Source organism: Pyricularia pennisetigena, chromosome 5 (assembly GCF_004337985.1).
Source record: "Pyricularia pennisetigena strain Br36 chromosome 5, whole genome shotgun sequence".
Taxonomy (NCBI): Eukaryota; Fungi; Ascomycota; class Sordariomycetes; order Magnaporthales; family Pyriculariaceae; genus Pyricularia; species Pyricularia pennisetigena.
This window is the reverse complement of record NC_043743.1, coordinates 3,219,019-3,241,257: the sequence shown is the minus strand read 5'-3', so window position 1 is coordinate 3,241,257 and position 22,239 is coordinate 3,219,019. Positions and strand designations below refer to the sequence as shown.

The 22,239-nt window shown below is 53.5% G+C and overlaps 8 protein-coding genes across 8 annotated transcripts in view; 5 read left to right on the top strand and 3 right to left on the bottom strand.

Moving 5' to 3' along the window:
* Window positions 1-468: 468 nt before the first annotated feature.
* On the top strand, window positions 469-1,072 carry PpBr36_08882 (uncharacterized protein; the record flags this gene model as incomplete). The annotated part of the gene is made up of 2 exons (XM_029896007.1): window positions 469-545; window positions 610-1,072. The coding sequence occupies 2 exons, from the start codon at window positions 469-471 to the stop codon at window positions 1,070-1,072; spliced, it is 540 nt and encodes a 179-aa protein (XP_029747401.1).
* Window positions 1,073-1,380: 308 nt separating this feature from the next.
* On the bottom strand, window positions 1,381-3,136 carry PpBr36_08881 (uncharacterized protein; the record flags this gene model as incomplete). Its single annotated transcript, XM_029896006.1, has 3 exons — window positions 1,381-1,965; window positions 2,061-2,625; window positions 2,733-3,136. The coding sequence occupies 3 exons, from the start codon at window positions 3,134-3,136 to the stop codon at window positions 1,381-1,383; spliced, it is 1,554 nt and encodes a 517-aa protein (XP_029747466.1).
* A 1,124-nt stretch (window positions 3,137-4,260) lies between these two features.
* Window positions 4,261-6,077, bottom strand: PpBr36_08880 (uncharacterized protein; the record flags this gene model as incomplete). Its single annotated transcript, XM_029896005.1, has 3 exons — window positions 4,261-5,315; window positions 5,408-5,624; window positions 5,802-6,077. The coding sequence occupies 3 exons, from the start codon at window positions 6,075-6,077 to the stop codon at window positions 4,261-4,263; spliced, it is 1,548 nt and encodes a 515-aa protein (XP_029747403.1).
* A 3,623-nt stretch (window positions 6,078-9,700) lies between these two features.
* PpBr36_08879 (uncharacterized protein) lies at window positions 9,701-11,458 on the top strand (the record flags this gene model as incomplete). Its single annotated transcript, XM_029896004.1, has 5 exons — window positions 9,701-9,916; window positions 10,054-10,181; window positions 10,252-10,493; window positions 10,579-10,787; window positions 10,877-11,458. 5 exons carry the CDS (start codon window positions 9,701-9,703, stop codon window positions 11,456-11,458), a joined length of 1,377 nt encoding a protein of 458 aa, XP_029747743.1.
* Window positions 11,459-14,579: 3,121 nt separating this feature from the next.
* PpBr36_08878 (uncharacterized protein) lies at window positions 14,580-16,475 on the top strand (the record flags this gene model as incomplete). The annotated part of the gene is made up of 1 exon (XM_029896003.1): window positions 14,580-16,475. The coding sequence occupies one exon, from the start codon at window positions 14,580-14,582 to the stop codon at window positions 16,473-16,475; it is 1,896 nt and encodes a 631-aa protein (XP_029747752.1).
* A 963-nt stretch (window positions 16,476-17,438) lies between these two features.
* On the top strand, window positions 17,439-18,119 carry PpBr36_08877 (uncharacterized protein; the record flags this gene model as incomplete). The annotated part of the gene is made up of 1 exon (XM_029896002.1): window positions 17,439-18,119. One exon carries the CDS (start codon window positions 17,439-17,441, stop codon window positions 18,117-18,119), a length of 681 nt encoding a protein of 226 aa, XP_029747788.1.
* Window positions 18,120-19,338: 1,219 nt separating this feature from the next.
* PpBr36_08876 (uncharacterized protein) lies at window positions 19,339-22,133 on the bottom strand (the record flags this gene model as incomplete). Its single annotated transcript, XM_029896001.1, has 2 exons — window positions 19,339-21,939; window positions 22,011-22,133. 2 exons carry the CDS (start codon window positions 22,131-22,133, stop codon window positions 19,339-19,341), a joined length of 2,724 nt encoding a protein of 907 aa, XP_029747789.1.
* PpBr36_08875 (uncharacterized protein) overlaps window positions 21,040-22,239 on the top strand; it is a gene marked incomplete at both ends in the record, with an annotated part of 2,295 nt that continues 1,095 nt past the window's right edge. The window contains one exon of the mRNA XM_029896000.1: window positions 21,040-21,955. Within this exon, the coding sequence (XP_029747791.1) occupies window positions 21,040-21,955 (916 nt within the window). The remainder of the gene's footprint in view (window positions 21,956-22,239) is intronic.

Below are 22,239 nucleotides of genomic sequence, written 5' to 3'. Positions count from 1 at the left end.
AACATTTTTCTGTATCCTTTTGTTTTTCTTTTTTTTCTTTTTTTTTAAAAAAAAAAAAAAAAAAAAAAAAAAAAAAAAAAAAAAAAATCATCCGACCCACCGGGTGTCTGTAAGCTTTGAGCAAAGTGGGGAACTTTGGCCATTGTCAGTGGGGTTTCCTGACAGCTTGCACCCCACCCGGCTCTTCCCTTCGCCATCCAAGTCGGACGAATCACTTTACCCACCCACGCAGTCGAAATCCGATCGAACAACCCGACTCCGAGAGCAGCACGACCTTCCGGAGCCTTCTTCAGGTCTGACCCATCGCAATTGCGGCCCATTTATTCACCGGCAATTCCGACCGTAGCTTAACGGGACCTATTTATACTCGACAAAGACACCCCCTCAAGAAGCACTTGACCGTTCAGCATCCGGTTGACCCCGCCGATTGCATCACCAATCATCGCTTCAAGCCACTCAGCCATCACCATGGATTACGTTGAGCAGCGAGTAGCCCAAGAGGCCAAGAAGCTTGCAGAGCAGCCACCCGCCGAGTACGCTTCCCCGTTTGACTCCCAAGTCTCCGTCTTGTGCCTTGTACTAACTTCGGCTATCACACCCTTCTTGCAGAGCCAGCTTCTTCACCCCTCTCAACATCATCCTCCTTGCCGTGGTCGCCTACACGCTCTACACCATCTTCCGCCCCACCCCGCCGCCCGCCATGCCCCGAGAGGCACCTGCCACGGTTTTCCGGACCTTTACGCCGCAGACGCTGATCCATTACGACGGCAAGGACGGCAAGCCCGTCTACCTGGCCGTGCGCGGCCGCGTCTTTGACGTGACGGCCGGCCGCAACTTTTATGGGCCCGGCGGGCCGTACGAGAACTTTGCGGGCAGGGACGCCAGCCGCGGCCTGGCCAATCACAGCTTCGACGAGAGCATGCTGACCCTCGACCTCAACGGCCCACTCGACAAGCTGGACGACCTGGGCCCGGACGAGATGGATGCCCTCAGGGACTGGGAGGAGAGGTTCGAGAGCAAGTACCTCGTCGTCGGGCGGCTTGTTGCCGTTGGCGACGAGGAGAAGAAGTAGGATGGGCTTTGTTTTGTGTATACCTTGCGTTGGAATGATGACGTACTCGTGCGGTTCTCACGGTTCATGGTCTGTCTACCTTGATTTCATATTTTATCCTAAATATGTCTTGTGTCTTGGGATATATATAGACGTTTGGTATTGAGTCAACCGACAAAGGCGCTTTAAATTCTAAGCTGCAAGACCTACATATCATGCATTGTTCTCACTCTCAAAAGTTATCCATCCCTTGGACCCTTGGACGACGGTGAACAACCCCAGTCGTTGACCAACTGGCCCATCCCAGCGGACTTTTCTTCCCGAGCGTTTTACAGAGTATAAACCACAGCCTCGGGGTTGTTCCTCAGGAGCTCGGCGTTGGCGCGCTTCAGCATGACCTTCATGACGGCGCTCGCCACGACGACGATGGCCGAGCACATCATCATGAGCATGTTGGCCATCAAAAACCTCGGACCATCTTCGGGCGGGAAGAAATAAGGGCTCACGATGTTGCCGAGCTGGCCGATGAGGTTGACGATGGCGAGCGCGCACGCCCGCTCCTGTGGCGTCTCGCCGAGCGTCGAGCTCGCCCACGAAAACAGCGGCGCCAGGCTCGCAAAGCTGCCCGAGATGTACAGGAACGCGGCCGCGTACCGCGTCGGGCCGTTCTGCGTCGCTGCCGTGATGATGAAGCCCACGCAGGCGATGATCTGCGGGATGGCCACGTGCTGGCCGCGCTCGTTCCTCTTGTCGGACGATATCCCGACGTACAGGACGACGAGGGCCGACACCAGGTACGGTGGCGCCGTCAGCAGGAGCGTCTCGGTCTGCCCGCCGAGCTTGAAGCCCTTGACGATGGTCGGGAAGAAGTTGAGGAAGCCGTAGGCGGCGTGGTTGGCTGTTACCATTAGGACCTGGGGGTTTTTTTTGGGGGTTTTTTTTTTAGCGTTAGCATGGCTGTTTCTTTACATGTGCCGGTGCAATCCCCGTCTTTGGTCGTGCAACATACAAAGATCCACGTCCGAACATCAAGCACGGCGAGCTTCAAGCCGTGGAAAACACCATTCTCGCCCGTGACGGGCAGGGAAACGCGATCGCGACGGATCCGCTCCTCGGCGACGCGGCGCTCGCGCTCGGTGATGAGGCAGCGCGCGAGGGACCACCTCCGCCTCTTCTGGTCCGGAAAGTCGGGCAGCAGGGCGATCGCTGCCAGCCCAAAGGCGAAGCTGCCCACGCCCTCGATGATGAACAGCCACTGCCAGCCGGCGATGCCCCTGGCGCCCTCGAGCCGGCCCAGCACCCCGGCGCCGATGAGACCTGCGAAGGCGGTGGCGACCGGCAGGCCGGTCATGAAGATGGACATGCGCAGGGCCAGCTCGCGGCGCGGGTACCAGCACGCGAGCAGGTACATTGCGCCCGGCGAGAAGGGGGCCTCGACGAAGCCGAGGATGAAGCGGATGGCCACCAGGTGGCCAAAGGACTTTGCGCTGGCGGTTGCGGCTGACACAATGGACCAGAGAGAGGTCCAGAAGGGGAGGTAGAGGGAGGGCCGGGCGAGGGTCAGGAGCATGTTTCTTTGTTTTGTTTTGTTTTTTGTTTGAGATCAGCCGTCCTTTTGCTTTGATGATCTGTTGTTTCCTGCCCGGGGTCGGACAAGTATAACATGAGTGGTACTACTTACGACGGCAACTGCATCAGCATGTAGCCAACGTTGAGGATGGACACGGCAACGTTGAACTCGTTCCCCACCAGGCCTAGGTCCTTCTCAAACGTGCTGAGCTTGGCCTGTGAGATGTTTTTACGGTCGAGGTAGTTGAAGATGAAGAGGATCCACAGCGTGGGCATCAACAGCATGTCGAGCTTGCGCACCAGGCTCTTCTCCGCCGCCCTCCACTCCTCCTCTCCCATCTCCAGCACGCCACCATCATCCGTAGACACCGAGACCTGCCGCCCCGAGGCAGAGTCGCGCTTGTCAGCCGGCTCGCTGGCGCTCTCGTCGGACCTGATTGCTGTTTGAGCGGCATCTTTGTGACTGGTTTTCGCTGTCGCCTTTGCCAGCGCAGTCGTATCGTTGACCTCAGCCATGGCGAGGATGTGACGCAATGGGGAAATGTTTCCCACCCAAAAAAAAAAAAAAAAAAAAAAAAAAAAAAAAAAAAAGGTTTGGGGCGATGAATAAGTAAAGGGCTTTTTTTTTTGTCAAGGGTTTAAACACATCTAATCTAACTAGCTTGGACAACAATGCTGATCATTTAGACAGAACGTTCAAAATTGCTTTTCTAGCGTCTTTTGAGCGGGAAACCATCGCGGATTACGGTGGTTTCAAGTAGCTTGGGTCTTCAAGTCGGGATTGGCATGTTGAGGAATACGCAGTACAAATAAGAGAGAGGCGAAGGGGGAAAAATAAAAATAAAAAATAAAAAAGTTGGCCGGCGGCGAACAGGACGGCTTTTTCTGTCCCGGCCGGGATAACCGATGAAAAAAAAACTCGGGTCATGAGAAAGCTTTTTTCAAGCGCCAAACTCAGGTACAACCCAGGTGGCGTGTCGTACCACAGCACGACGTAGCATACTTATCACTAAGGAATTACTTAGGTAAAGTTTTTTTTTTTTTTTCTGTTTGTGGTTCAAGCGAATCTGCGGGAGTAATATGGGTATGTAATATCCGAAGCTTTAACTAAGACGTTGGAATACCCGTCCAATCCAGAGGTTGAGATGAAAGAAGTCTGGCCCACTGCAACGCTGATCTACAGGGTATACCGACACAACTGCCTAAATTAGCGGATATGGTTGGAGCTGAGCGTGTCAACCCCGCCTCGCCCGCTCGAGCATCGGCAGTCAGCGTTGGGACTACGTCGGGAAGCGGAGCAGGGGATATCCTGACTTGGGTTGCTTTTTGTACAAAACATCGTTCTGTACATGGACACGTAATTCATTTAAACATTGCCAAAGGCTTGGCTCAGCCTTGCATCGTTCTGACTACTTTTATTATTTACTCCGAATTCCGGTCCTTATCAACTGATTGATAGGGACTGCGAGAGTGTATGTAGCTTCCGTACCATTGTCTATGTACCTTGGGTATGTGAATATATCTTGATTATATACATTATGCCCTGACTCACGCTTCGAACATGGTTCCCCTTGCCGAGTTACAGAAAAACAACTCGGCCCCGAACCACTCCCAAAAACAATTCGGGAATATCGAGCATTCTAATATGAACCGTTGCCGCACTGCAGCGGCGCATAAAAGCTGAACCGGCCATTCGGGTCGTACTTCTTCTTGAGCCTGCACAGCTTCTCCACTCGCCCGGACTGAGCACCATAAAACTGCGTCTGCTGCTCCGTGCCGTACCCATAGTTGACATATGCAGGCGGCAGACCCTTGCGCCCGGTCCCGTCGTGCAGGATCTGCCTGAGGTCGTTACCGAGCTTCTCGGCGCGCGCGTCCAGCTCCGCCGGGCCGGGCTGGTACTGGATCAGCGGGGCGTTGAGCAGATTCTCGCTCCGGTGCGCAAACGCCGTGGAATCCGACGGCACGGCGCGCATGCCCTGGCCGGGGTAGCCCTCGAACATGAAGATGCTGCCGTGGAAGGGGCTGTCGGCCGGCCCGATCTGCGAGGCGTACAGGTCGTAGGCCTTGCGCATGGCCGTCGCGTTGTACCGTTCCTGGTAGATGGGGAAGCGCGGGTTCGCCAGGCCCGTCTTTTGGCAGGGCGGGGCCGTGTCGGCCACGCCGGCCCAGCCTGAGACTTCGGTGTAGTTTCCGGACTGTGGCGTCGAGACCAGGGGTCCGATGGCGGTGAAGGGGTCCGTGAAGGCCTTGTCCACGACGTCGACGCCCTCCTGGATGATGTAAAAGATGACGATGGGGTTCTTGGGGTCCAGGTCCGGGATGTTGAGCCAGTATGACCAGTTGATGAGCGACCTGCTCTGGTTGCCGTTCTTGATGTAATGCTTATTGGCGGCGGCATAGACAGCCTCGACCTTGTCGCCGCTAAAAATCATGGTGTTGATGGCCCAGTTGGGTTGCGTCACGTCGTAGATCTTGGCGACGATGGACGTGACGATGCCAAAGTTGTGGCCGGCGCCCTTGAGAGCATAAAACAGATCCGAAGACTTGTCGACGCTGACCTGGGAGCCATCCGCAAGCACCACGTTGAAGGAGACGATGTTGTCGGCCACCAGGCCATAGTGTCCCTGAAGCCACCCATGGCCACCCCCTAGGGCGGGACCCATCATGGAGACGCACTCACACGTGCCGGTGACTGGTCCCTGATCAGCGCTCTGGTCGGAATTGATCTACATCACCTATTCTAGAGGGTGCGGGATCTTGAAGAAGGTGGCTTCTGCTGCTTACCAGTCTGCTTCCCTGCGGCGAACAAGGTGGTTGTGACATCCTTGGACCGGACGCCGCCACCGAGCTTGGCGGTCTGTCCGTCAGGGGCAATCTCGATGCCTTTGAGCTGGTTGAGGTAGATCTCAATACCGCCATTCATGCGCCCCAATGTGGTGAGGCTTCCATGGACGGTATTGTATGCCAGGAAAGGCTTCTTATTCTTGTTGGCGTATTTAACCTGGGGGGGGGATGCAACATGTCAGTTGAGTGCTTGCATAGCCTAGCGAGCAGTGTCACTGCTGCACGCCCCTCGAGCCTCGTTGCACTAGCTTCAAGAACCTAGTCGATCATCTGGAATGGATCGCCGAGCACCAGAAAAAAAAAAAAAAAAAAAAAAAAAAAAAAAAAAGCTCACAGTCTTGGAGACGTCATCCTCAGTGGCGGGCACAACCACAACGTCAACCTTGGGCGGGGCAAGGTTCGACCATCGGGCTGTTGCAGCGGTGAACTCGGCCGAGCCAGGGAAATAAATTTTTGACTCGGGCGACAGGCTGCAGCCGAGCTTGGCATACTCGGTATCCCGAGGGCAAACGCCCGATAAACCCCTGGCGACGTTGACATCCAGCCCGGACGCAATGCTCGACAGCACGGCGGCGCTGGTGATCAGCTCCATCTTGAATCGATACATCATGATGGGCAAAAGGAAAAGAGTGGAAATTCCTCTTAAGTGCTTTATTTTTCAAGAGAGGAAAGAAAGAAAGAAAGGGATCGCTGTTTGGGGGGGTTTTTTTTTTTAAGGTTTGTCGTGGCAAAGACACTAAACAAAATCCAAGACAGACGGATCCTGCAATGGGCCGAGACGATTCCCGAGGCAATAAAATAAAAAGGAACAAAAGACAAAAACCTACAGAAACAAAAAAAAACACACCGTCTTGTGCCAAAACTATAGTAGATCAATCTGGGAAAGGAACATGGTGGCGAGGGGCTAGACACCCGGCTCGCCGTTGGATGGATGTCGCAGTGGAGGCGAGCGAGTGGTGTGTGGGAGTGGGACAAATCTCAGCTGCATGGAGAACAAACGACATGACGGCTGGGCACTCAACGTTGAATACTTACTTTATGTACGGGTTGACAGCTCGATGTAACCCTTTCCATCTCGTTTGGATGTCGTCTCTTCATTCAATAGAACGTGGGGGCAGGCATGGGAGTGGTTCGTGGATTGTCTCGGCTAGCTCCCGGGCGAACCGCCGTCAATACGCCTGTCTTGTTTGTCCCGTCCCCCAACGCGACTCCACTACTTCAATGTCTGACTTGCAGTCGGTCTATCGAAAGACTAATTTTGTAATATGCACCACAGCCATATCACCAGAGAAAAAAAAAAAAAAAAAATTGGGAAAACCCCCCTTTGCCAAGGGTTCGAGCTGCCAAACTGGGATTAAAGAGGGATGGGGAAGATGCCGTGCATGCACTACTTACTACGTATGTATAAATCCCCGAACATACCACCACAAGGCTTGCGAACTTGCGAGTCCTATCTTTGCAATCTCCACCCCCTGTTCCTCTATGGAGCGGAGCCGTCCCAGGATGGGACAGACTGAGAAAAGGCTGGATGGTTGTTGAAGAACAAGACGGGACGCGTTGCTTGGCAAATTCATCGACATGGGACTTCCCGTCACCTACCGCAAGTGAAGACATTAAGTAGGGTTTGGTGGCGTTTTTGTCGTCACCTTGATATTACATGGTAATTTTCTCGGTTTATTTGTTTGCTTTCAAGTGCAGGAGGCGGACGCGTCTCGAAGAACATGTCATTTCCTTCCCGCAATACGGAGGAATCCATGTCCCATCATCATCAACCGCAGGATATCATGACAATTATGGCAACCGACTTGTTGTCTCATACCATATTCTGCTAATTGGCTCAGACCACCATGGAGATTGCAAAGAAGCGGGAGCATCCTCCTGTCATCCTGTCACCCTGTCACAAGGAGCTTTGACACTTGTTTAATCGCGTCTTTTTGTTAAACTACACTCTCCAGACTGCATAGACGGCGCCCAAATCCGGGGTTCAAATGGAGTCGAGTCAGTGCATAGTGCATCGCAAGTCCTCACCAATCTCACAAAAATACCTATTTGCAGTCTAATGTCCCTTTTTGCCGAATGCACGGTGGCAAGAGGGTTGTTCTCTTAGCTTCTGGACGCTAGAGAAATACACTACTGTAGGTGTGGCCAGTGAGACGCGATAACGGAGAAAACAGGGTGGCTAGGTCATTTGCAGACTCGTTCCTGGCCACTCATGTCGCTGGTATCGACAGGCCGGTTCGGCATTGGACTACTGAGCCCCTCTTTGGTTCAACCGAACTTTTTTTTGACGGAGCCAACCGTCACTCCCACTAATCTGGGCGTCCCCAGACGGGTTGGCACATCCCATCCAATCTAAGGTGACATACCTGGAGTCCAGGCACGGACGTGCATTTCGGAATCTTGTGATAGCGACCAAGCTTTTCAGTTGTTGTAGCGATGAGCTTCATCACACACGCTGGCTAGGATTCTTGACTTGATGCGTCTCGTTGAAATTTCCAGACGTCGACATCTGCGACCTGACCACCTAACGTTCGCTGAACAGCGAGTGCTGGTCCGCGTCGTCCACGTCCACGGCGCGCAGCCCACTAAAATCCGTCGGGACCCCAGACCCCATAAGCCGCCACAGCGTCATCCCTGCTCCAAGAGATCACCCGCTAGCCGCCACATCGCTTTCGCTAGGGAATAATAACATGAAATAGAAATGTTCGGAATCCGGCCAAATAAGACCCTGTTATCGTTGTTGTCCAACGGACTTGGTAATATCTGGCATTGATATTGGATTCTTTACTGGAGCAAGCCCCCGCGTTCCTGGAAACTGGAAAAGGGGCTTGAAAGATTCTATGGCACCCACCAAGCTACAGTATCTATTTTCAGCCTTTGACACGACCGCTCCCAAGTGACCCCCACCCACTGTTCACTTTGACATGCCTGCTTTAAGGTGGCCAAAGTGACATACATAGTAGATGCTGCACTCGCCACCAACTAACAAACAGTAAGTGTCATGCTAATGTACTCTATTGTACTCCGGCACCGGAAAAATGATGGGAAACAACGCGCAATCGAGGTCGGCAATACGTGCCGGTGCCCCACTTGAGAACCAGCTAACAAACCGCTTGTCGTTAACATTGCCATGCAAAATCTTCCATCGTTGAGCAGTCTTGCTGATCCGGGGAAGACTAGATCAGGGTCCCTTGGATGGACCGTACAACTCGCAATCATGATGACAAGGCTTGAGGAGGGAGAACCGGAGAAAAGAATAAAATAAAAAGATAGCGTTCCCCCCGTGTTTCCGGCACAGCCGACGGTGGTCGGCGCCGAGATTGAACGGCGCCCACGCTACTAGGCTAATTTTTGAGACATGCGTTGCAGAGACTGGACTGGGACAAGCCGAGCTGATCGTCGAAACCTGCTAAGTGGCCAAGAAAAAAAAATCCTCTAAAAAAACGGCCTTGCGTTTGCTTCTTCACACTTGACTCCCTCCAAGACAAAAAATGCCAAGCCTTTGTAACACAAAGACGATGCCGAGCCAGCTTTTTGATCAGGCCTAGCCTAGGTAGATTTTGTTTCTTTGCTGCGACTCCATAGAGCTCAGCCGCACACTACATGGGAAAAAAAAGCAATCTCTGTCCTCCCCTTTGGGTCCTTGATTGAGATTGGGAGAGAGAAGAAAAAAAAGTAAATACTTGTGGGGTAGAGTTGCAGAAAAAGGTCCTGGGTCAACGCCAAGTCTAACAAACAGCAAAGAACGGGGGAAAAGATAGCGAAGCAAGGGGTGTATTTTTTCTTTTTCTTTCCCTCTTCTCGCTCTCTTTTCCTGCGACGGTGGCTAAATGTGAGTAGCAAAATTCCAAGTTTTGGAATTATATTTACTACTACTCTAGCCACTGCTTCTTTATCTCTTTCTTGCGTCTAATCCCTGTCCCACACCACACTTACCTACATCACGGCCCCTTATACCTAGTTTCCGCCCCGCCCTTGGACATGTTTATGAGAACTTAAAAAGGATAAGGCGTCCCCCCATCCCCCCCCTTCGATCACAGATATTTCCCGACTGCCTGAAAGAGACCAGAAGATCTTGTACGACAGTCGGAGCGATCCAGATATTCCAGAAGTCGCTGATCGTTGCTGATTACGGGGGACGACATTGCAGCTTGGTCCTTGCAGGCCCTTGTCGCCCTCAGCCTCCTGGCAAAGTCGGTCAGGATTTCTATTCCACAGCTAGCATCCGCAACAATGTCGTCGCCAGCAACCGCAACAGATCCTACAGCAGCCGCCGCCCAGGCAGCAGCAGCGGCGGCGGCAGAGGAGAATTTTCACAGGTTCACCGTTGAGCTGTGGACTCTCTTCAGCATCGGAGCCTTGACGACCATCCTGCGTACATATGCGCGCATCAAGGCGATTGGTTTTGCGAATCTACGAGCAGATGATTATCTGGTCTGGGTTGGACTGGTAGGTATTTGTTTTTAATCTCTTTTCTAGTCTATTTCCCCGCCTCGTTTTCTTCCCCTTTCGAAACCAAAACCCAACATGCGCAAAGCATCGGATATATATCACAGTATACCTGACTGTCGGGAATGCGCTCGCAGATGGGATATGCCAGTCAATGCTCGCTGGGCTACAGCATAGGGAACGTGGCCAAGGGTTTCGCCAACAATGGAATGACTCCGGAGCAGCGCGCCAACTTGGACCCGAACAGCCCAGAATATGGGTTTAGGTTAGTCAGCATCCAGAAGCAAAACGTCTGGCACCGTGTGCTCATGCTCATCGCAAAAAAAAAATGGCAGAGTAATTGGCTCTCAGATTCAGATCGCCGGCTGGACCATGTACTCGACCTTGATCTGGAGTCTCAAGCTCTCGATGCTGTTCTTCTACATGCGCCTGGTGGAGGGTCTTGGACGCCGCTACCGAGTGCGAATCTACGTCGGGTTTTTCCTCGTCATTGCCACCTTTTTGAGTACCATCCTCACCATCTTTGTCGGATGTCGACCTTTCAACAAGTACTGGCAGATTTCACCCGACCCCGGCAGTGCGTTTATTCTATTTTCCTCTTATCATACCTGTTTTTTTTCTTCTTCTTTCTGCTTCGAGACTGACAAGCTCCCGTCGAACAGACCAGTGCCAGCCAGCCGTCTCAGACCCCATAGTATGGTCTTCATTCGCCGCCAACGTCGCAACGGATCTGTACCTGATCGCGATTCCACTGCCTCTTCTCTGGGGCTCGACGCTCAGGCTCGGCAAGAAGATTGCATCGACCATCGTTCTCGGCGCAGGCATCTTTGTGCTCGTGTGCGCCATCCTGAAGACCATTTACGTTCTCGTTGTACGTGTGACCAAGTATCAGCCAAGCTTTTATTGTCTTGGACTCCTTGAAAAAAAAAAAAATCTAACATCTCCATTCACTCCACCCAGGACCCCCTCGACGGCGCGCAGCTCGCAGGCCAGTGGGGAACGCGCGAGGCCTTCACGGCCGTCATGACGACCAACCTCCCGATGATCTTCCCGCTGATACGACAGATGCTGCGACCGTACCTGCCGACGGCGCTGCGCTCGACCAAGAAGGAGTACAAGACGCCGGAGGGCAGGGCGGGCGGCAACAACGGCGTGCGCACCATCGGCGGCGGAGCGCGCGCCGGAGACCTGGAGACGGGCGCGAGCAGCACCGTCGGCGGCAGCGGCAGCAGCCGCACCAACGCCTACGCCAAGAGCCGGTCCGCGGCCAGGGACAGCGGCGCAAACTTTCACCACATGGGAACCAGCACCCTCACCTTTAGCGAGAGCGAGGAGAGGATCGTCGACGACCACGACGACCACGACGACGTCCGCGACATCAAGCTGCGCAGCATCAAGAGGAGTGGCGAGCGTGGCAGGGCCGATCTGGTCCCGCCCGAGAGGGGCATCGTGGTCTCCAACGAGGTCGAGATCAGGTCCGAGCACCGCACCAGTCAGGATAAGGACATCCCCGGGGGCCAGAGGCTGCATGAACATTGGTAGTTTGGTGGGGGGCTGTGCCATCGGACGGACGGTATTTTGGCGCCTGGCTGGCTTTCTACAAGATTTTTGGTTACTTTTTCTTTTTTTCTTATTCTTGTCTTGGGAATGTTGTTTCCTGGCGCCTTTTTTTTTTTTTTTTTTTTTTTATGTTCTATACCCCCAGCTTCAGCTTCGTTGATTGTGTTATAAAAGGTTCTAGCTGGCTATTTTACAGCTCATAATAAAAGAAGCATGTGTGTATCCATTCTGTGTCTCCTTTGGACGGCTAAAACTACAATTCCATGTTCCTATTCTTTCTCGTCTGTCGTTATGTAGACGAGCACCAAGACGCTAGGAGGCCGTGCAGTCAAACGCTGCCAGCCTCTCAGTCTTGCGAGTTTTCTTGTGTGGTTTCCTCCGGCAATTTTTGCCCTCCCTCTGCCTTGCTGCCTCCCCCACTGCCGACGACGCATCTTCGGAATGCTCCATTTTCATCCCATATCGAGCCACGCGGGCGTAGGGCTGGCGATTTCAGCTGTGCTTAGCACGCATTGTTGGAGGCTTGATGGAATAGATATTTTCGGACGAAAAAGGAAATGTCAGCTGACAATCCCACCGCCGTTTTTACCCGTTGGCCATGCGTTCCAGAAAAGAAGACCAAAAAAAAAAAAAGAAAAAGCAAAAATCCGAGAACAACAACGCTGATTGGATGGAAATAGGCGAAAGTCATTACGGCTTGCGAAGAATGCTTTCTAAGCGGCCTGCCCTGATCGGATTGGCTAAACCGGCATTGCCGCTAAAGTCGAGCTGACAAGCCTGATATTGGCCGCTGGAGAGGCGCATGATGAAGCTAAATGCCGGATGCCGGATTACCGCCAACGTCTGAATGTATGTTTTGTCCGTGCGAGACGGGTGAGTGTTACGGTAACTTGCAAATAATGATTCGGGACGGATAACTTGTATGAGTTGATGGAGTTTTCAAACGTGTTGTCTGTCTAGTCTAGGACGAGCAAAATAATCATAATTCAAAGGTATCATAGAGCTCTCAGCTCTGGTCCATTCTCCGAGTTTAAGCACTAGAGTTGTCCCTATTTACCCGGTATCAACACACCTGCATACCCTTTAGAAGTTACAACCTTTTCCACCAGCCCAGCTAACATAATGCGCTTCCTCGCCATTCTCACGACTGCCTGAGTTGTCACCGCTGTGGCGCCTTGCAACCCGAAATAGACCAAGCCCTGAAAGGTCTCCACGCCAAAACGATAGAGGGCCCAGTCCCCGGCCTTCCCGAACCCTCTGGAGCACCGCGACAAGAGAAAGTTCCACTCCTGCACGGCAAAGTGCCACGAGAGCAAGAGCGGTCTAAGTGGCCAAGTTGACACTGGCTGAATCATCGTCTGCGTCGCCGCGGATCCAAAATGCAAAGCAGTGAGATGCTTTTCCCATGGAGAGTTAATTATTAATGAGGGCGTGGATCAAAGTTGAGAGTGAAGAGAGAACCTCTTTGGTAGATGACAGTGCGAACGTCACTGTTGAGAACTTGAGGGTGATCCCTGGATTTTTAAAACCTTGGCATGACAACTCCACTGGAACAAGGTTACCAGGGGCTCGCCAGTGTTGAAGAGGCCAATTATGTCCAAGATGTTTCAAGAGGGCGTTGTCTTATCAGCCTCTGGATCGCAGCCAGAAGTTTGGATCTAAGATCCAAAGGGAGGCTCATCTGGGTCCTGAGAAACAGATATGCTTTTTTTGGGAGAATGTTCGTGATCTTGATGAGTTTGATACAGAGGAATCAACGGACATGAATTTGAATTTTCTTACGTTTGAATTCAAATACAAGGCTATTTGAATTTTGATCTGAGATTGGGATCTGATTAGAGCTAGCCTTCACACTCTTTCTTTTTGCATTTGTCACTTTGAAACAATGTACACTAGGTACCTTGAACTCGACAACCGACGGAAGCTTGACAACCTGGTAGGCTTTACTCTGTATTTTCGTTCCCAGCACCACAACGGAAGAGGTTTATCTTCAGCACCACCGATCCGTAGAGTAAAAAAAAAAAAAAAAAAAAGAATTCGCATGTAAAATTTTAAGTCGAATATGCAGGGCGATTACACCCGAACTATATGCAGATCTTCTTTCTGATGATATTAAGGGGGTGATTCAAAAGAACAAAAAACAAACCAAAAAATCACGTCTTTGAACTTAGATAAGGCAAATCGTCGGTCCAATGAAGTCTATGACGGATGAACGCGATAGATTACATGACAAGATCTCGGAGATGTCTTGAAGATCTGATTGATAAACGAAAAACAATATCCCTGAAGCCCTAACATTTTCCAGAAAAGATCAACACTGGCAAATTAAAAAAAGAAAAAAAGCTTGACAAGTCCACGTAACCAACCACGTTGACCATTTTCTTTTTGCCGAGTTCTGCCCAACGGCAGTTTTGCACGTGCTGGAGAAGTCCGTGGTTGGAACTGACTCGAAGGCGCGGAAATAAAAACCGGGAACAAGTTATTCGACAAGCCCTTTATTCCAGGTCCGGACGAGGATATGGGCGATGCAGGTAGCCCGGCCCGGTTGTCGTCGATCACTTGTTATCTGGGTGGGAACAAATGAATTGCAATTGCCGACCGCTAATCAGCAGCAGCCAATATTGCGCAATCCCTTGGGCACGTTTCCAGAGCTGAACGCGGGGGGATCCTGGACGTGACATCACGGCAGGCGAACGTGTAAGCAAGGTGCCTGCTGCCAACGAGCCCTTGACGAGCGCCGCCCCCCCCTTTTTGGCATGTTGATCTATCTATACATCTATACATCATGCCAAGGCAACCAGGGGAGGGCTATGGCGCCCCAATCTCGTCGTCTTTATCAGACAGGTGCTCGGCTCATCCCGCTGCCTTGGGCGCCCATTAATGATTATTTGCTTGTCATAGATCCCTGCAAAGGGGGTGTGCAGCGTCTCCACACCCGCCGAAAGGGTTCGTCTGTTGATGCTACGAGTCTTCCAATCCTGCACCTAGCAGTATAAGTAGAGCAATCATGTTACTGTAGTTTTGGGAGATAGGTTACCTTGACTTGTTGTTGCTCATGCTCCCACCGTGATCCCCAACAAAAAAGAGCAGTCGTTTACCCAGCATGCATCTCCTCGCCACGGTGTTTGCCGCGCTGGCGTCCAGCGCCGTGGCATCGTACACTAACAACATCAACTACTTGTCCCCCTCAAAGCACCACCCTTCCCTTGGCATCTCGATCAACAAGGTCGCCGCCCGCCACCGACTGCACGGCCGTGACCTCTCGCGCACGGCATGGGACCCCAAGACGCTCGAGTTCTCCCACGGCGTCGCGTCGGGAGATCCGGCCGTAACCAGCGTCGTGCTCTGGACCAGGGTCGCCCCGATCGGTGCCGAGAACGACAGGAGTACCGTCACCGTCTCGGGCGACGTGCCGCCGTACAGCCACGAGACGGAGAGGTGGGTTAACGCGAGTGCCGCCCCGGTCTGCCTCGAGTGGAAGATCGCGACCGACGCAAAGCTCGAGTTCCCATCAGACAAGGGCACGGTATTCACCAGTTCCGAAATCGACTGGACCGTCAAGGTGATCGCGTCCAAGCTGCAGACCTTTACGACCTACTACTACCAGTTCAACATCTGCGACTCGGACAACAAGTCCCCGCTGGGACGGACCAAGACTCTCCCCAAGAGGAGCACCGGCCTGAGTGCATACGTGCGCAAAATCCGGGTCGGGGTGTATTCGTGCAGCAACTACCCGCAGGGCTTCTTCAACGCATACGGCAACGCCGTCAACAAGGACTCGATCGACTTCGTCGTCCACCTGGGTAACTACTTCTACCAGTACCCAAACGGCTACTACGGCTCGGGCGACGAGCTGGGCCGGGTGCCGCAGCCGAACAAGGAAATCGTCAGCCTGTACGACTACCGCACGCGCATCGCGCAGTACCGGACCGACGACGGCCTGCGCCGCAGCCACCAGCAGTTCCCCTGGATCCCCGTGTGGGGCGACCACGAGGTGCCCAACAACGTGCACAAGGGCGGCAGCGCCGAGACGAACAACGCCGAGGACTCCTTCGTCAAGGACGGTGAAGTCTCGGCCGACCAGCGCAAGATAAACGCGGTGCGGGCCTACTTCGAGTGGATGCCGATCCGCCAGGTCGACATGGACGACAACCTCCGCATCTGGCGCAGCTTTGAGTTCAGCGACATGTTCGACCTGATCATGCTCGACACGACGGCGTACGACCGCTCCACTACGGACCTGGACAGGAACACCGACCACGTCGACAAGATCAAGGGCGACGCGTCGCGCTCGCTCTTGGGCCCCAAGCAGGAGGCCTGGTTCTATCAGAAGCTCAAGGAGAGCTCGTCCAAGTGGCGACTGATAGGGTCACCGGTCATGTTCAGCCACACCATGGTCGGGCGCAACGGCGAGGTCAACGTCGACGCGTGGGACGGCTACGAGGCCAACAGGAACCGCACCTTTGAGACGCTGTACGACGGCCGAGGCATCGGGAACAACATCTTCCTCGCCGGCAACGCGCACGCCTCGTGGGTCTCGGATGTCGTCTGGGACGGCGTCAAGCCCTACAACTCCCAGACTGGCGAGGGCGCCATCGGCGTCGAATTTGCCGGCACCGCCGTGACGTCGCCGAGCAGCTACGTCGGTCAGAGCGGAACGCTGGACGCGGGGAATGCCGCTGCGGAAATGCTGGAGGGCATGAACCCTGCGCTGCAGTGGCAGGAGTCGTACTTTCGCGGGTACTTTGAGCTGACCATCAGCTACGCCGACGTCACAGCCCAGTTCTTTGGCACGCCGGACGTCAGGAGTAATAACGGACTCGAGATCTCGCTCGCCAACTTTACCGTCATGGGCGGGGAGAACAGGTTGAAGAGGGATGCCGACGGAAAGGTTGGCGGTGGTCAGGTCGAGGCGGGGAGTCTAAAGGGAGGAGAGATGGTGGCGACAAATCTGACGCACGATACCAGGACTGGCGAGTGGAAGGTAATGAATTGGTAATGCTGAAGAGAGCGATGGCTAAAAAGGAAAAGGGAAAAAAGAAAATTAAAATAGATAGAGGTATGAGCCTGATAATGATATGACTTAATGACCAAGTAATGTGTACCTGGAACAAATGGAAATTGGGACATGATTATTGTGATTCCATCAGATTGAGTATTCTTAGTGGCTGTTGTATCCAAGTGTACAAAATGGGACTATATTATCTGCTGGAACTGAGAGACGTTTGAATAGAAATTTAGAATTGTCAATAAATCGATGATCTGCCTTGGCGTATGCGCGAATCATATCGCAATTGCCGCATTGAAATCTTGCAGGCATCAATCTTGGACTCAATCGTTGTGGCCACGTAAGTTCCCGACGAACCTGTTGATTCAAGCTTCATGACCGGACTCGGACATTTGTTCCGCATAAACATGGTCGAGAACCTCAAATATGGTGCAACCTTGACTGCAGCAAAGGATCGAAGAAGGATTCATCACCCCTCCCTGTCTCTAGCCTGTCAGCAAACTCTGCCGGGCCTGTCAAGATTAAAGACTGCGCACGTTCTTAAATAGGCAAGTGCACAAGGATAGGTCTGGTTTGGTCTGGTGACTCTGGTCTAGACGGCGGGAAACAGAGCCGCATTGCAACAACACCTTACAACCTACCAGGTCCTGCCTTATCTACCCAAGGCATTTACGCTTCTGAGCCTGACGCACCTCGATCGCACATGCCACTCTCCGGATTCCATCGTCATTCTTTCACCAAAAGCCCTGGCTTTTGATTGATTCCATCCCCGTTTTCTGAGAATCTCCCGTCAACTCTTTGCCTTGGCCCTTATCTGCCTGGACCACAAAATATCAAATTATCTTCACCTCAAACATCACCAAGATTCCTTACCTGATATCTTCTTTCCTGGTCAAACATCGCCAAACTTTGACCAAACTCAGTCCAGCAAGCTGCCTAGTCGTCACCTTCAAGATGGTGTCCAAGCTTTTTCTTCTCAGCGCTGCCAGTGCTCTCCTCTCTGGCGTCTCGGCTCAATTCAACGGAGAGGACCAAGACATTATCGTCCCGACCTGCCCCCGCTGGTCCATGATCCTCTGGCAGAACGCAGTCCCCAAGGACGAGAACAAGACCTTTCCTCGCACGCACACGACCATGTGCTACGACAAGACGTCGATCCACCTCAACTTCACGGCCCTGGACGAGAAGAATTTTCACTTCAACGCCTCGCAGGGCAACAACGACCCGATCTGGCAGTACAGCGTCATGGAGGCCTTTATTGCGCTCGGCGAGGACGACCCGGCCACGTACCTCGAGTTCGAAGTCAACCCCAACAACGTCACCTTCCAGGCCATCATCTACAACCCGAGCAAGGTCCGCGACGAGCCCATTGACACGGCCTTTCTCGGCATCCCGTTCCCCACAACCACCGACATCGACAAGAAGACAGAGTACTGGAACTCGTACACCCGAATCCCGCTGGGTCTCTTCAACCTCGACGCCAAGACCGTCAGGGGAACCAAGTGGAGGATGAACTTTTTCCGCACCGTCACTTCGAACGCAACCTTTCCCGAGCAGCAGCTTGGTGCTTGGAAGCCTACCCCCAAGGCCAACTTTCACATGACGCCATACTTTGGTCGTGTCATGCTCGACTGAGAATTTAGATTCTATGACTCCATATCAGTCGGATCGATCATTGCCACAAGAGTACTTGCCCTGAAAGCCTGATATCGCACCAAGGAAGATTTTGGCTGATGATTGCAGCCATTACATTCAAATTTGGGACGAGATAACTCGTGTTGTTTCACGAGCTATAGTGCTGTACAATGTTGGAGGTTGTTGCCAAGGAATTTGATAATGAGCTTCGATGATGTGTTTTTACAAGATTATTTACAAAGACTTTTTTCTCAAATGTCCAAGGACGTAATTAATTGCGATGCGTGGGTCCAAGGTAGCTTTACACAATGGCAGTTAATCAAACTCGATCCTACCATTTCATTGGTCATAACCATTTCAAATTCAACGTCTCTTGGTCGTCATGGTGCATCCCTGCCAAGGTGATATCAATTACCATCAACGTATTGTATTTTGTTCTCTGTCCATTTAATCGGTCTTTGAGTCAGAGCCCGTAAAAAATTGATTCCCAGACAGCTGTATTTGTTTGTTGATATGTACGTGACGACGTCTTCACAATTAGAGTGGGTTCTTGGTGGAACTCACTGCAATTAGAATTGAGGTCGTCTAGAACGGTAGGGAGAGGGAAGATTGATCGGTGGCGGTCATGTATCACTCGTTTCTGCCGGGGAACAAACGCTACATATGCATAGACTGCTGTTGGTTCTTGATGTTTTGAATGAAAAGTTGTGAACAATACTTTGTTTGTCGGACTGGAGAAGTCTGGTTTCTCTTTCTTCTCTACTATCCAAGGTGTTCAGTTTGTACTTGTTGAATCTTGACCATAATCTAAATTGTTTCTTCTTCTATACTTCTTCTCGTCTCACGCGGGTACTTTCCCTGTTTGCAGCAGCAAGTTGGTCAAGATCAAGACGGAGCCAGGCCTCTGAAAGTCTGAATTGGAAACGCTCCTTCATACAAACATTTACCTCGGGGCAAAGGGCGGGGCGCCTGCTGGGAATGTATTGCATCGGATGGCCAAAGAAGTTGAGTAAATTTGATTGCAATTTTCGTGTCTTTTTTTTGATATTAAAAAACCAAAACTAAAATGTTACAAAAAAAAAGGGTTGAAAATGGTCTGTCTAGGGACTAGTGAGGATGTTCAAGTCTGGAGACGCAAACAGGACAAAAGAAGAAGAAAAAACAAAAGACACACGCCTGGAACGCACGCCGCCAGACCCCAGACGCTCAACTACGGCACTCAGCGTCGCACCGGAAGCGTGCTGTTGGCGGTGTATTTCAGCGTCCACCAGACGGTGTCCAGGACGTCGTAGTCTTGGTCGGCGTCGAGGCGGCCGTTCAGGCGCAGGACCTTGACGCGCCAAAAGTAATCGCCGGCCGGCACAAAGGAGCGGTTGGAGTCGGTGCCGTCCCAGTACCAGTAGCTGCTCTTGCCCCAGGCGGCGGACGAGCCCAGGTTGACGTCGTTTGGCAGCGCGGCGGCGCCGGTCTTGTGGTCCACGAGGCTGATGGTCATGTTGCGCGACGCGCCCGTCACGAGCGCCGCCTGCACGCCCGGGTACAGCCCGTCAAAGGTGCAGGGCACGCTCGCGGTCTGGTTGTACTCGCACACGAAGACGCGCCCGTCTCCGTCCCGCGTCATCTTGCCGTCGCTGGTGGTGGCGCCGCCGTAGGCCAGGTCCTTGTTGATGGCCGGGAGCGAGACCAAGCCGTGTCCGAAGCCCGTGTAGGGGATCCGGACGTGGTCGGCCGCCTTGCCCTGGGCCGTGGCGTTGATGGTCACGTACCCGCCAAAGAAGGACGTGCCGTCGGGGAGGTCGGGCTCGGCGGCGACGGACACGGTCACGCTGGCCGTCTTGCCGGGCCCCAGAGTGAGTTGCGAAGGTCGGATGTTCAGCTCGGCGTACACGGGAAGCCCCGTGGCGCCCGTCAGGTTGTACCGGGCGCCGCTCGAGGTGTTCATAAAGTAGCCCGAGGCAGCACCGACGTGGTTCAGCACATAGCTGAGCTCCTTGTCGCCCGTGTTTGAAATCTCAAACGTGACCGAGGGCACGCGGTTCGCCGTGTCGTTGAAGCTCAGGTTGGTCACGTTGAGATGCGTCCTGGTCTGCGAGGCGGCGTAGGCGTCGATCAAGCCTCCACCCTGCTGGAGGATCGGGGCGAAGAAGTCCTTGACGTTGCCAGTGTAGTACGTCTTCTGGCGGTCGTTGAACTTGATTGGTTGCGCCGTCGAGGCCAGGATGGACTGTATCTGGCTGTTGGCCAACTTGGGGAACTGCTGCTTGATGAGCGCGGCCACGCCGGCCGCGTAGGGCGTGGCCATGCTGGTTCCGCCTATAACACCCCAGCTGCCGAGGCGCTTGGGGTAGGTGCTCAAGATGTCGCTCCCAGGCGTCACGTAAGTCGGCATGGTGCGCCCATCCCAGGTCGGGCCCCAGCTCGAGAACCAGGCCACGGAACCGCCGCTGGCAGATTTCTTGTTCGACAGGGAAACCTGGCCAGCCTCGGGGTTGTTGGGTATCTTGACCGAGATCTGGTGTCCTTTGCCGAGCTCAGCAAGCACTTGGGAGCCAAAGGCGTACGACGTAGTAAGGGAGCCTTTGGTGTTGGGGAAGCCAGATTCGGTCCACCTAGCACACCGCGGGGTCTGGCCCTCGGGCTCCTTGGGCATGTAGTACATGATGTAGCTGATGTTGTACTTGGGCGACGACTCCAGACGGACCCCGTCAGAGTCGACGAAGCACTTGAGCGAATCCATTATGGCGATGGTGTTGGCGGGATCCTTGGGCGGTTCGCTGGTTACGAAGGAGCAGTTGGAGGGGTAGGCGTCGTTTTCTGCCGGGATAGGCGACCAAACCGTCAGCGGCGTGTCCGGAAAGTTCAGCTCGCCGCCGGGCACAAAAGAAAAAGGCTTTGTCTGGTCGTTTTTGGTCACGGACCCATGCCACTCGAGGCACGGCTGCACGATGTTGTCGGCTGCGCCCGCCGTCGAGACCAGCGGGGCCGTCGCGGGTATGCTACCGCTGAAAGGACCCGGACCGTCGTTCCCCGCCGGGAGCGAGACGTAAACACCCGTGGCGGCGATCCGAGTGGCGGCGAGCGACCAAGGTTCCTCGGGGAAGGCGCCCGAGCCTCCATAGGAGCAGGTGATGATATCCGCTCCCCGCTTGGCAGCCTCGGTGAATCCTGCAATCAGGTCGTCGGTGGTTGCGCCGGACGTGGCGCACTTTTGTATGCGGTACAGCTCGTAGGTGGCGTCAGGAGCCACACCGCTGACGTTGTACATGTTGTCGGCGCTTTTGGCGCCCACGATGCCGAGCACGTGGGTGCCGTGGAAGCTGCAGTTGTCCCTGGCGTCCGGGAACTCTCCGGTGATGTCGACCGAGTACGCGATCTTGGTTTGGCTGAGCCCGTGGACGGACGTGTCGAAGCCCGAGTCGACCACGGCTATTTTGACACCAGCGCCCGTGATGCCTGCGTTGTGGAGGCGGTCGACCTTGCCCATCTTGTGCGTGGAAAAGCCGTCGACCGACGATCCGTTGGCAACACGCAGGCTTTGCTCAAGCTCGTCCCTTTTGCTGCGCTCCCGGCCCCTTGCACCTTGGCCTGGCAACGCCATCTGGTGCTTGACGAACGCGACCGGCCATGCTTTGTGGACGCCTCGTGCCTCTTGGATGACCGCGAGCACTTTGAGCTGGTCGAGGCTGTCGTCGCATTTCAAGTCGAACGAAGCTCCGGTGAAGTGTGGCGAGTCGAACGTCCTCCGATGACTCGCCTGGCAGCTTGTCCCGAGCTGGGCTACCTGATTAGCAACCTCACCAAGGAAGTCGCCTTGTCGAGCCTGCGAGTACTCCAATGTCAGTTATTTCACATATTCGGTATCCTGATGAGCATAGCACAAGAAGTACCTACCGCATCGTTTCCAGGTGTTGACTCGACTATAAAAGCATCTTGGAAAGCCGGCCCACCTTTGGCGGTGGACAAGGTAGCCCACAAGCCTACAAGCACAAGAGAAGTAGATTTAATGAGTGACATTGTGCCGTTGACTTGCCTGGGACGTTCTCCATTCCAAGACTTGAGAGGTGATGTTGGCACTCATATATATATATATAAATGTATACATATATATCCCCCACCCATT